Source organism: Geospiza fortis, unplaced genomic scaffold (assembly GCF_000277835.1).
Source record: "Geospiza fortis unplaced genomic scaffold, GeoFor_1.0 scaffold265, whole genome shotgun sequence".
In the NCBI taxonomy this organism is placed as follows: domain Eukaryota; kingdom Metazoa; phylum Chordata; class Aves; order Passeriformes; family Thraupidae; genus Geospiza; species Geospiza fortis.
The window spans coordinates 834,960-846,968 of NW_005054393.1; the positions used below are offsets into that span (position 1 = coordinate 834,960).

At 35.4% G+C, this 12,009-nt stretch overlaps 1 protein-coding gene across 3 annotated transcripts in view; it reads left to right on the top strand.

Annotated features, from left to right (window-relative positions):
• Window positions 1-12,009, top strand: part of SUGCT (succinyl-CoA:glutarate-CoA transferase) — a 316,299-nt gene that overhangs the window by 806 nt on the left and 303,484 nt on the right. For 2 of the 3 annotated variants that reach the window (XM_031060862.1, XM_005425690.3), the window contains exons 1-5: window positions 3,238-3,294; window positions 3,391-3,464; window positions 5,605-5,690; window positions 6,457-6,507; window positions 11,503-11,623. In XM_031060862.1, the coding sequence (XP_030916722.1) occupies window positions 3,416-3,464; window positions 5,605-5,690; window positions 6,457-6,507; window positions 11,503-11,623 (307 nt within the window). In that variant the 5' untranslated portion in view covers window positions 3,238-3,294; window positions 3,391-3,415. Of the gene's footprint in view, window positions 1-3,237; window positions 3,295-3,390; window positions 3,465-5,604; window positions 5,691-6,456; window positions 6,508-11,502; window positions 11,624-12,009 lie in introns of those variants that run through there. The other variant, XM_031060861.1, reaches the window with a different exon arrangement.

The following is a 12,009-nucleotide window of genomic DNA, read 5'->3' on the forward strand; positions in this document are numbered from 1 at the left end:
GCTGGACGCGCCGCTTGTGACACGGAGCGTGTCGGCTCTCCTGGCAGCCCCGGCTAACGGAACGCCGTGTTCCAGGCCCCATCTTTTTGTAAGGTTAAATTTTTTGAAAAATGACATGAAATAAATCAAAGCTGCAACAAATTCATTGTTCTCTGGCTTCAAGTTTCTCTGTTATTAAATAACAGAAAAATAGTAACAATAGCTTTGCTGGCCCTAGAATCGGAGGAAGTTTGCAGTTCTGCCTCCTACTATGAACATACCAAGTGTGTTCCAGGCAGGAGTGTACCCACTGATTGTGAATTAGTCCACGGTAGTGATGGACTCGATTATAACTTACTGCATGGATAAAGTGAAAAAATGCTAATTGTGAAGCACTCATGGCCTCTGGAATTGAAAGTAATAGGAATGGAATCTCTTAATTTGCATTGTTGCAAAAATTAATTGTCTCTTCTAGGTGCCCTGTTCTGTCACAAGTGTAAAGGAAATATTTTTGGAATATGAGACACAAGAATTGATTTCTGTTCTATGGAATGGTCTCTCTGTTGGTTGCTTATTTGTATTGTTAGACTCGGCCAACCTTGGAACAAGCTACTGAGCTTAGCCAGAGAGTGTAAATCATATTGAGAGCAAGAGGGTGTATTTATTCTTAATCGAAGTTATTTATGAAAGATACATATGATAGTCTAATTCACAATAAATTCAAGCATCGTGGGAATCAAGAGCTTACACAGAGGATATAGTTAGAGCTGGGAGAGTGATTTTTCATTCAGACATCAAGTTACTGGTATAAATAAAAGCAGAAATACAAGAGAAAATGTGAGTTTGCATTTTAAAAATTAAGACTGTTGAGTCAGAATTCTAACAAAGTCTAACTTTGGCTATGTCCATGCTTAGGAAGCTAGTGATGAAAGTAAAAACTCAGGAGATATTTCTAGTTAATGCTGATCAATTCTGATCTTTTATGTTTGTTTATTATGTGGTTTTGGTTTTTTTTGTTCCTACAATAGATAATACTCCCTTATTCAGGATTCATGTACCAGAACTGCTGATGTCAAAAGGCTTTCTACTGCAGTTATTTCAGCAAATTAGTGTCACACTGCATATATAATCTAGCTCATGTGTATTTTTTGTGAACATCTGTGTTCTTCTATTCTGAAGAGTCTAACAGGTCTGTTCCTCAATTTTCAAAAGAAAACTTTTGATCTTGCATTTCTTCATTATCATGGGTATCTGTTATTTACTGCCATTAAAAAAAAGTAAATCACAATGGTCTGTTTGTCTTCAGAGCAAGAGTTGTGCTCTCCTATTCTGTTCCAGCTATGGAAGAGTCCTAACCCCTGAATGGAGTGTTAGATGCTGCCATAATGTGAGTGATATGATAGTTAGTAAGGGTTCATCAGTTTTAGTTGTGCATAAATACATATTTACAGCCTAATCTTAACATTTTACTGGCTTTTTTTTTGAGAAATATCTTTATAGATTCCTACAACTTGACTGCAGGCAGAGAACCTGTTTGCTCTGAAAAGTTGCTATTGTTCTGTTAGTGTATCTGTGAGTAGCCCTAAATATTGGTTCAGGATGAGAATAGGGGAGCTATCAAAGTGCAGCTCTAAAAGGTGTGGAAATAATAGAGGAAGATGTACCTTTTTAAACTGAAATTACATATTTTTAATTTTTGGGGAGCTTCAGTAAAGCTTTTTACATATTTTTGGAAAAAAGAGTAGGGTTTTTGTGGAGAAAATTTTGCATCCAGCTTGATAAAATTGAAGTTATACTGGAGGGTCTGTGGTGTTTACCTGGCAGAACTGTTTTCCAACGTCTAGAACCCATGGAGGTGTGGAGCAGTAACAACCACTGAAGAGTAGTAGCCTTTAGGTTTTCCTAAAGGCTTTGAAAGTGCAAAACACATGGCCATTCCTAGATATATATGTTTTCAACATGCTGCTCAGTCTGCACATTATATTAAAGCACAAAACCTGTTAAATGGAAATCTCCCTGGAGTAAGTGGTAATAATGGAGGAAAATTTGTTCAAGATGAACAATGGGATGCAAGTGTCCTCGTTGAGGGCAGTACAGTTAATGAAAATATTTTGGCAGAAACCTTGAATTTCTACTGCTTCTTCTCTGTAGCTTTCTTTTATCTCTCTCTTGATATAAATCTTCTTCCCATATGTAGGAAGGAGAGTTATGAGGGTGACTGAATGATGGTTCAGGTCTAATGGAGGGAATGTAGAGCAGGTGATACAGGCATGCACTGCTGCATGATATAGGAGATGCACCACAGTGCCCTGCAGGCTTTGATTGAATGTGGTTTATTTGATTCCCACCCCCTCCCCCCTCCCCCCACAATATGTTTTACATCCTTGTCTTACCATGACAAGCTCCAAAAAGAGAGGTTTGCCACAAACTGGTATGTGTCACTTTAGTGGTGTTACTGGCCTGGTGCTTTTGTTTTGTGTGTGATATAAGACCACCTTCCAAACAGTAGCTGAATGACTGTCCTCACAGGGTGATGAAGTGTTTGTGTCCCTAGCCTTCAATTAAAGACTGAGGGAGAAGAAGATAACCTAATGCCACCAAAGAAATAGTTGGCCAACCTAGTTTAGACTGTGAGATTATTTGCTCTGTCTGTGATGTTTATTGCCATTACTGTTGTTTCTTAGACCTGGTCAGGTTGGAAAGGGTGAGGGAAAGGAAGAAAGCATTGTGATTTCTTAGTAATTATCTCACATGTGCAGCTGCCATTGAAAGTGTTTACTTGGCTCATGTATTCTGCCTTAAGTTTTGTAAAGGGGATATTCTTTTTGTGTGTGTGTGTGATGCAAGTGGATAGGTCTACACAGGTCAAAACATGGTGGATTCCACTACACTTCCCATTGGTCTGGTACCCTTACTTTTAGCTTATGTCAGTCTGATGTTGCTAAAATGCTTTTGTTGCATCTTTCTTCAGATTAGCCTTTAAAAGCTGTTTGAGTGTTTGTGGAAGGCACATATAAAGTATTGCTATAAAGTAGCTTTATTGTAGACTTGCTAGGGAGTTAGAATAGGCTCTGAAATGTCACACATAAGGTTTTCCAACTTTGAAGGCTTTACTAATGTAGTATGCACCTAATAACCAGCTTGTTGAGAAAGCTTTGTTATCCTTTATTAGGGAAGGGAGATGAGGGAGAATGATGAGTGTCCTAAAAACAATGTGTTTGGTTTTTTTTCAGATTGAAGTCACTGTTTTTGTTTCTTGTCAGGTGCTAGCAATGTAAAACCATTGGATGGTGTGAAAATTCTTGATTTAACAAGGTTTGTGTTTTGTCTATAATTTGTAACAGCGTGTCTAAATGCAAATATTCTGATTGGAAAAACTAAGAAAACAATATTATTTTTTTCATATTGAAGGGTTCTTGCAGGACCATTTGCCACAATGAATTTGGGAGATCTAGGGGCTGAAGTTATCAAAGTGGAAAGACCAGGTAAGAATTTTATTTGCTTATTTTAGATATAATAAGAACTGGATAATAAGTGTGTATATATATATATATATATAATGTAAGGACATTGGATAATTAACTTCTAATTAAATTATGTATATTTTTTAGCTTAACACAATGGTTTTTCTTCTTCCACTCCGCACATGTGCTTTTTAGCCAAACAGTTTCTAAGGATTGGGTAATGGTAAAAAAATGCTTCATTCTTATGGTATAGCTACACTTTTTAGTTTGGAAGACCATATAAGAAGAATAACAAATTGCATGGCATTTGGGTCTTTTTTAGAAATTGTCCCCTCACTTGGCTCTAAGTTTTATGCTTCATTATGCATTTGAGGTGTGTGATTATGCCATAGCAGCTGCACATTGTGTAATGTATTTTTTCCTTTAAATTTCCATACTTTAAGTTTCTCTTTTGATATTACTAGTCTTGAAACTAGTTGGTGAAATTAGTGAGATACTAAACAATATTACACTCCCTATATTTTATAACAGTTTATAATAATTTATAACATAAATTGAGATACTAAACATACTACATTCTCTATGTTTTATTTATAATAGAAAATATTGACTGTTTGGACATTTAATGAAACAATGAATTTTTGACAAAGATTTTGCCACATCAATCTATAGGTCATCCTTATTTACTGACCATTGTTATAAATATTTTCACTTTTGTGACCAGGCAAAGGTACATCAGTTTTGTAGTATCAGATTAGACCAACACTGGTGGTATTCCAAACATCTAGGTAGTAAGAACAGAGCAATGTCAACAATTAAATGTGAAATAATGATTTTGGAGCTTTGCATTGTTTTTGTGATTGAAGAAGAAGGGCAGCTTCAGAATTCTAAATTTCAAACATTTTAGAAGATGAGTAATCCTCTCTTTCTGTGAGAGGATGTCCACTTTCACAGGAGTATTAATCCAGAAGAGCAGTAGCCCCACTAGTGTTTTACAGGGAAAGTATTACTGAAATGTTTTCCTTTGAATCACTTAAAGTACACAGAGAAGATTGCCCCTGCCCTCCTAAGCATCCTGCTTGAACCGAAATAGTCTTTTGAGGTAATGAACAGTAGAAATGTTGCTAAGAAATTTATATGTTTGCATAACTTCTGCCACTGTAGATCTTAAATGGCTGTAGACTTTTGTCTTACTATAGTGTATAGCATAATTGTGGCAGTGGCTATGTAACATGCCACCTAAAGTTCTTCAGCTTGTTTCTGTATCTGGGTTTCTGTATCAGTCTTCCCTGCTGCCTCACTAAGGAAAGTTTTCAGTTATGTGAAGTTAACAAGTAGATGACGGGTAGATATTGAAATAGATACAGAATGCACATGCTTGCTAACACTCAGGACAGTGATTCTATCTGAAGTTGAATTTAGCTTTCATTCTATTTAAAATGGATTTCTAGCCTTCATGATGCTTAGGAATGTTTAAAAATTGGAAATTAAGCATAAATGATATATTAATATCAGTGTCTGCAGCATATTTAAGGCAGGATTTCTGGAAGGGCTGGAGGTCGGGCCCGGCCATCGAGAGCACTTCTTTTGGTTGGCATTGTGCAGCATGTGACTTAATCAGTTGTTGTCTGTCAGTGGTATCTTGATGTTATGTCTGGAGTGTTTCAGGAATTCCTTACTAACCAGATGAACTGTGTGACTTGGTGCAGGTGAGAGACTCTACTAAATTCTTCAGGATTGACTAAAAAGAATTGCATTGTAGGTCTATATTAAGTTAAAACAAACAAACAAACTACAAAAAGAACTCCAATTCCCCTTTTCCCAGACTCCCCAAGAAAACATCCTAAATACCAACCCACAAGTGAAAAACAACCAAAAAACCCTGCAAATACACTAGTGGTCTGTGGCTGTATTAGTATTTTCAAGACTAAATGGAATCCCAACACTAGCAAAAACTTTGTTCACTTTGCTTAATTACATTCACTTTTATGTGTTTTTTTGATATAAATATCCTAAAATAAATATGTTAAACTAATATTTTTCCTGCCTGCTAAATGAAGGTTAGGTGACTTTAATGTGATATTGGAGAAAAGGTTTTTATTCTTATTTTTTGGGTATGTGATATTTTGCAACTATGAATATGTGATGGTATTTCTTTCAGGAGCTGGTGATGACACAAGAGCCTGGGGCCCACCTTTTGCTGGCACAGAAAGTGTTTATTTTCTCAGTGTCAATAGAAATAAAAAGGTAAATGGGGTGTGGAAAGGGACATGAGCCTAGGCTTTCTGTAATTGTAACTGAATATAAAACACTTAGTTTGATTCTTAGCATATATAATGGAGCAATACTTACATTTACCTAATGTTATGATGAATACATTTCAGGAGAAAATCCATAAGTTTTTAGAACAACAAAGGTTGCAAATCTCTGGTACTGTGCTGTGGGCAGCTGAGGCAAAATAAAAAAGCAAGAGTGCTCATGATGGTCTTTAGTTGCTGGTGCTAATTAACTGAAAATGAGACCTACTGAAAGCAAGGGGTATTTTATTTGAGTGATAATTTTTTCAGGTGCATCAGCTCAGTTGCCCTGTGTCAGCTGGCAGGAAGAGTGCTGCCATTATACCATGGTGAGGGTGGCTAAATCTAGCTTTTGAAACTTAACGTGATATTTCATGACATACCTGAATTGCTTAACGGCTTGTTGCCATTGAAACAAATGTTTCTGGTGTCCCCCTGTGTACTTGCAGTAGTGGGTCCTGTGTAAATATATAGTGAACAGGCTGCTCACCTGTCAGACTGGTTTTGGTCCGTGTCTGATTCATTAATGAGATATAATTCAGCTTGTTTTGCTGAGAGAATTTTAAGATTTTTTTTGCAGGAGGAGATGGGCTATGTGTTAAAATTTATTTATCCATATTAGCCGTAGTGTGCAATTTGACTGTTGGTTATGTTTAAAATACCTTTCACATACTTTTTCCACATAAATTACCGTTGTATTTATTTTTTATCCCCAGAGTATAGCCATCAACATGAAGGATTCAAAAGGAGTAAAGCTAATCAAAGAGGTAGGTTTTAATGGCATGCAAGGTGTCCTTATTTTGTATTGTTGTGATCCTAAGCGATTCACAAGTTACACTAAGTAATAAGGATTAAACTCTGCATTTCAAATATTAATTTGATAATTTTAAAAAATCTATGTATGCAGTAAATTTTGTAAATTACAGTATGTACTTCTGTACTCTGTGCTTTTGCACTCAATGTTCAGTGTAACTTATAATTAATTTAGATTTACATGATGACATGAAAATGTCATCAAAATCTTCAAATGAAATACTATGAGGAAATGGTCTAATAGCCTATTCCTTTCCTGTTGCTGCTGCTGTACTACTGCAGTAGAACGATTCAAGATGGACTGATCAGATGAAGTCAGTGAGCAGTTAGGAGGAGATGCTGTGCTCCAGTAAATGCAGTTTTTTGAATGTTATAGTGTTCAGTTGCTGTACATCCTCCTGAAAAACATTCTCCTGTAGGTGAAAGTTAGTATTTGTTTCTTTTTCTGTATTTGACTTCAACATCTTTTAAGGTGATCCATTTCTCTACCTAAAAATAATAAAAGCATCAAATCTCACATTTTGTCAGACTTGAGTTTTGTTATCCCTTTATTTATTATTTGTTGAGAAATGCAAGATCTGCTACTTGCTAGTGGTGTGTTTTAAGCCCTGCAGTAGTAGCAGCTGACTTCTGTTACTGCTTGTTTCAGTATCAGTTCCAATCCCTTTTCCACAGTGACACTATGTGTCATGCAGTAGGTGGAATTTGTCTGGTAGAACTTTTTTTTAGGAATATTGCATAAAATAGAAATAGATTAAGTTTTCTGATGCTTTTGATTTGTTATCTATGCAATTTGTTATCTATCTATTTCTGTACTTCCTACAGAAATACTCTGGAGATTATATATAGATATAATTCTACAGTGCCTTCTCTTTTTGTAGAACAGAGGCATTTATTGTTAATTTGTTATGGAGCTGTGTTTAACTTCTAAAAAATTTGTAAGCAGAAATTTTCATTTGCAAAAATTTTGCACAGTATAAAAAAAGTATTTCACAGACATATTTTTGGATAAACTAGTCATGTTCTAATTAATTGCTATAAAATTTTTTCCTCTTGTGGAAGAAGATTAATTTATAATTTGACCTTTAAAAATGGTGAAACAGGAACTACTCTGTGTCCACTGATGCCACATGTGTGGGCTGAAGGTGTTTGAAGAGTTAAAGGCAGCTGGGCCTATGAGTCAAGATGAGGTGGAGGAAAAAGTGGCATCATCTGTTAAATATTTACCACACTAGCTGTAAAAATAAGGAGACTGCCTGTGACAAATTCTTTATAAAATAAAGAATATAAAATATAATTTCTTATATTTTCTATCCTTTTTAAAATTGCTTTAATAACCACTATAGCTTTCTGTTCCTTAAATCAATGCCATCCCTATCTGTGATACAGCAACACTGAAAATTGATGAAGCTCTGTTTGTCATGCTACTTGTGGAGTTGTTCATCCTTCTGCTTGATTTTGAATGATATGTTTTGAAAGCATTTGGTGTAGAGGTCTTGGCGTTCCCTTATTCATCTCAAATGAAACTTCTGTTTGGAGTTTTGTCAAAAAGTATGTGTAAAGGGAAGTTATTTGGGCTTTTGTTTTCAATTGTCTTCTGCTATCATCAGGACAGACGTGTATAGAATTGGGCATAGTAACATTGTATTTGTTACTATGACAAGAAGTGTCCATGTCTTTAAAGCAGCTGATGAGAAGTATAAATTGAAGTTTGTGACACTGCTTATTCATATATAAATATGGGTTGTGTCACCAGTGTAAAAGCTACAAAGAAATGTAATAAGATTATAATTTTTACCTTTATTAAGCAAGGTATCATGGTTAAAATAGGTTTTATTTCCCACATATATTTTGTATAGTTGAAAGAGGGCAATTCTCAATTTAGAATCATGTTAGAAAAACAGCAGTAGAGAGTCCTCAAGTATATGTCAAAAGCATAGACTTGACAATCAGTTAGTAATATCAAGTGAGCTGAAGAAATCTATTAATCAGGAGTCCTGGCTGCTTTTCATCCTTTGGTACAACACTACAAAATATTTTTTCAAGGGTCTGTTCTTTCACACGTGATTACTTGATTTCCACTAAATTATTCCTGTGACTTATTTCTTTCTTTCTATGCCACTTGTAGCCCTTTCTTCCCTTCTAGTGTTTTTGGCTGGCTGTTAATTTGCATTCCAAATATTTGTTTGTCTTCCTGAACAAAAATTCTTTTTGTTGTCTTCAGTGAATGTACATATGCCAGTCCCATGCTCTGATATCTTTTTTGTTCTCTTTAGAACATTATTTATTGGTTATTGTCAGAAACTCATTTTAAGAACCTTGAGTATACTTCTCTCCTGTGAATTATTTAGCCTTAACTAATGAATTTTAAATTTTTTTATTCATTAAGAACATGGGACTTTAATTGACTGGGAGCTGATGGCACTTCTTCTCTTCCACTATTTTTAGCTGAAAGGTCAATACGTCCCATGCATTGCTGTCTTACTTGATAAAGCAAGCTACTCACGCATATATATAAATGTTTTTGTTTATATGTATGTGTTATGCAGATTCTTCTCTGTAGAGTTCTTGTAAAAACCAAAGCACACAAAACACAAAAAAATCCCCAAACAAAACACCAACCAAAACTTCCAAAAGGTATGCATGGCTTCCTTTATAAAGTTAGTAGCATCATTCTTTGTTATTCAACTTAATGACTACTTTGGCATGAATTCTGCTGTTCATTATTTCCTGAGGCATAGACATTGAGCCTATCAGTGTCCTCTCTGGAACAGATAGTATTCCAAGTCAGGTCTGTATAGTATTGCTCTGTTAGTAGGTGTTAAAATACAAGTGACGTTTAGAGGAATTTTTAGGGCATGAAGTATGAAATTTTAGTCGACAGTGGACTTAAGACCCAATGGAGACTGAAAATCTCTGTGCATTTTAACAACATGGTTTGTTTTGATGCCTTGAGAGGCTACCTAGAACAGAGGCTAGACAGTATTAAAGGATTAAAATAAGTATTTATTAAGAAGGCCTTCAAAGGATACACCTTGGGCAGTACAAGAGCCTGGCCATGGCTACACCCAGGATGGATGACAGGTCACACGTTTTCACACTTTTATAAGTTTTGGTCCATTTACATATTTGGGTTAATTGTCCAATTACAGCTTCAGGTTATGCAGTCCCGTCCTCCCAGATTGCTCTCCTCAATTCGCTTTTGGGCCTGATGCTGCAATGGTGTCCTTGGTTCTTAGGCTAGAAAAAGATTGTTTTGTCTAACTAAACTGTGAAGAGACCTTGCTAACACTTTATATGAAGTTCAGAGTTATATACTAATGCAGCATAGAATCTGGAAAATATAAAAGCTAAAATTTAAGGCACGATTTTGGTTCAGACTGTGTATCCAGTTTTCCACAATGGCAGAATTGTTGGTTCAGTGGGCATCAGAGCTACATGTAGACTGCCAGCTTTATACATTAAAAACTATTTTAAATGGAAACTTTAGATGAAGAACTGGCACAGCCCTTGTAATGTGTCTTGAAAACTCCTTTCTCTGAGAGCATATACCCTGCTAAACTCTGGGCCCAAGTCATTATATCCTCACTTAGCATTTTTGTAATTTCGTGCATGTTGCCCAGTCCAGAAGTATGGTGCTTTTCATGTTGCAGTACTGTGTGTCATGCTTTCTTCCTCAGTGGGAGATGGTGGTTCTTCAATATAACATGGACAACTTTCAACTGTTTTAGCCCACTCACTCACTGTTATTTTCACAGATTACAAAATTGGAGTGAAAGGAATACAGAAGTTGTAATCAATTTAATCTCTTGAATCAACTAGGCTAAAGCTGTAGCATTACCAGTTTGAAAAGTATTTATGTATGAACTGTGAAGGATTTAAATAGAAAATAAAACCTCCTTAACTTAAACTTTCATAAAGGCATTGTGATTTCTGTTCTACAACACTAGTTTGTAGGAGCTTGTTTAACACACTGTATATTTAATTACACAGTGACATGGCAGTTTCAGAGACTATGACTCCTTGATTGGCTGCAAATAGCATTAAGCAATTAATATATCAGTTATGCTTAAAAATGGGTGCACAAACATGTGTACCTGTTAGGGAGCATTTCTTAAATTCCTGTGCACTCACATATACCCTGCACAATTTACCAGGCAGAAAGCCTACAAGTCCCTCAAGGCATACATCTGTCTTTTAACATGTAGTTCTCATGCTTCAGGAGTCAACTTGTGTTAGTCTCACTGAAATTTCCATATGTATATCTGCATATAATTTTTATAAGAGAGGATGCAATTTAAAGCAAATCAAGGTTATATGTTAATCTCAACATCAATAGATTTTTGGACTAGGTGATTCATTTGAAAGCAATTTAAAAAGTCATATTGCAGAACTTGACAGAACCATCATATTTAATGTGACTTTAAGATCTCAATTTTATTTTTTTTAATTTTAAGTGTTGTTGAGCTCCCTATTCTACTTCTACATATAGGAAGTTGGATATATGGCCTTGTTATGGTAATTCTAATCAATGACTTGAAAATGAAAAATAATTTAAAAATTATTTCTATTATGGAGAAAACATGAATAATGGAGATATATAATTTCACTTTTCTTAAGAAAAAGGGGGTAGAAAGAATGTATGTGAAGATTGCTCTGGTAAACTGTTGTCAAGCCTTAGGAAATTGATGTGATACTGATAATACCACAGTTTTGTCTAATCACTCTAGGGTTTTGACAGTCTTCTTTCTAGATATGCAGCATCTCTAATATGTAGCTTGCAGAAAGACACAATCTGACAGGCAAAAAAGTATCTCTGTAAGCTTTTCTTTTATCAGGAAGACTGGAGCCATTTTGATTAGCAAGATTTTAAAATTAAGTTACATAGGAATTTATTCAACTTTTGGGAGCGAATGAACAGATTTTACTCATCCTTTTCTTTTCTAAAGCTTGCAGCGGCATCTGATGTTTTTGTGGAAAACTTTGTCCCTGGGAAGCTGGCTGAAATGAGTCTAGGTTATGAAGACATTAAAAAGATTGCTCCTCACATAGTGTACTGTTCGATAACAGGTATTTTGTTTTCAATTCTCTATGTTCACTATTTCCTTTATTTCAGTCAAAGTGTTATAAAAGTCATGTGGTTGTATAGAAGTATGTTACTTTGATATCAGTTAAGATAAACTGAGAGTTTAAGTGAGTTCAATTCAAAAACAGGTATAGAAAACTTTTGAGGAAGCAACCATGGCAAAAGCTTAGTAGCTGTTCAGTGTCATTGCCATAGCAGCCTGACATGTTCTATTGATTTCAGTGGAGCCAGGATGGGCTGGCCTCCTTGGATTTTGCTTTAAACTATCTGAAAACTGAGATTTTTTTTTAACTCTCCCAGCAGTTTTACCGAATCAATTTACATATTGTGTAATAAAATCTGGTAAGCTCAGTGTTTTTTACTGCTCTGA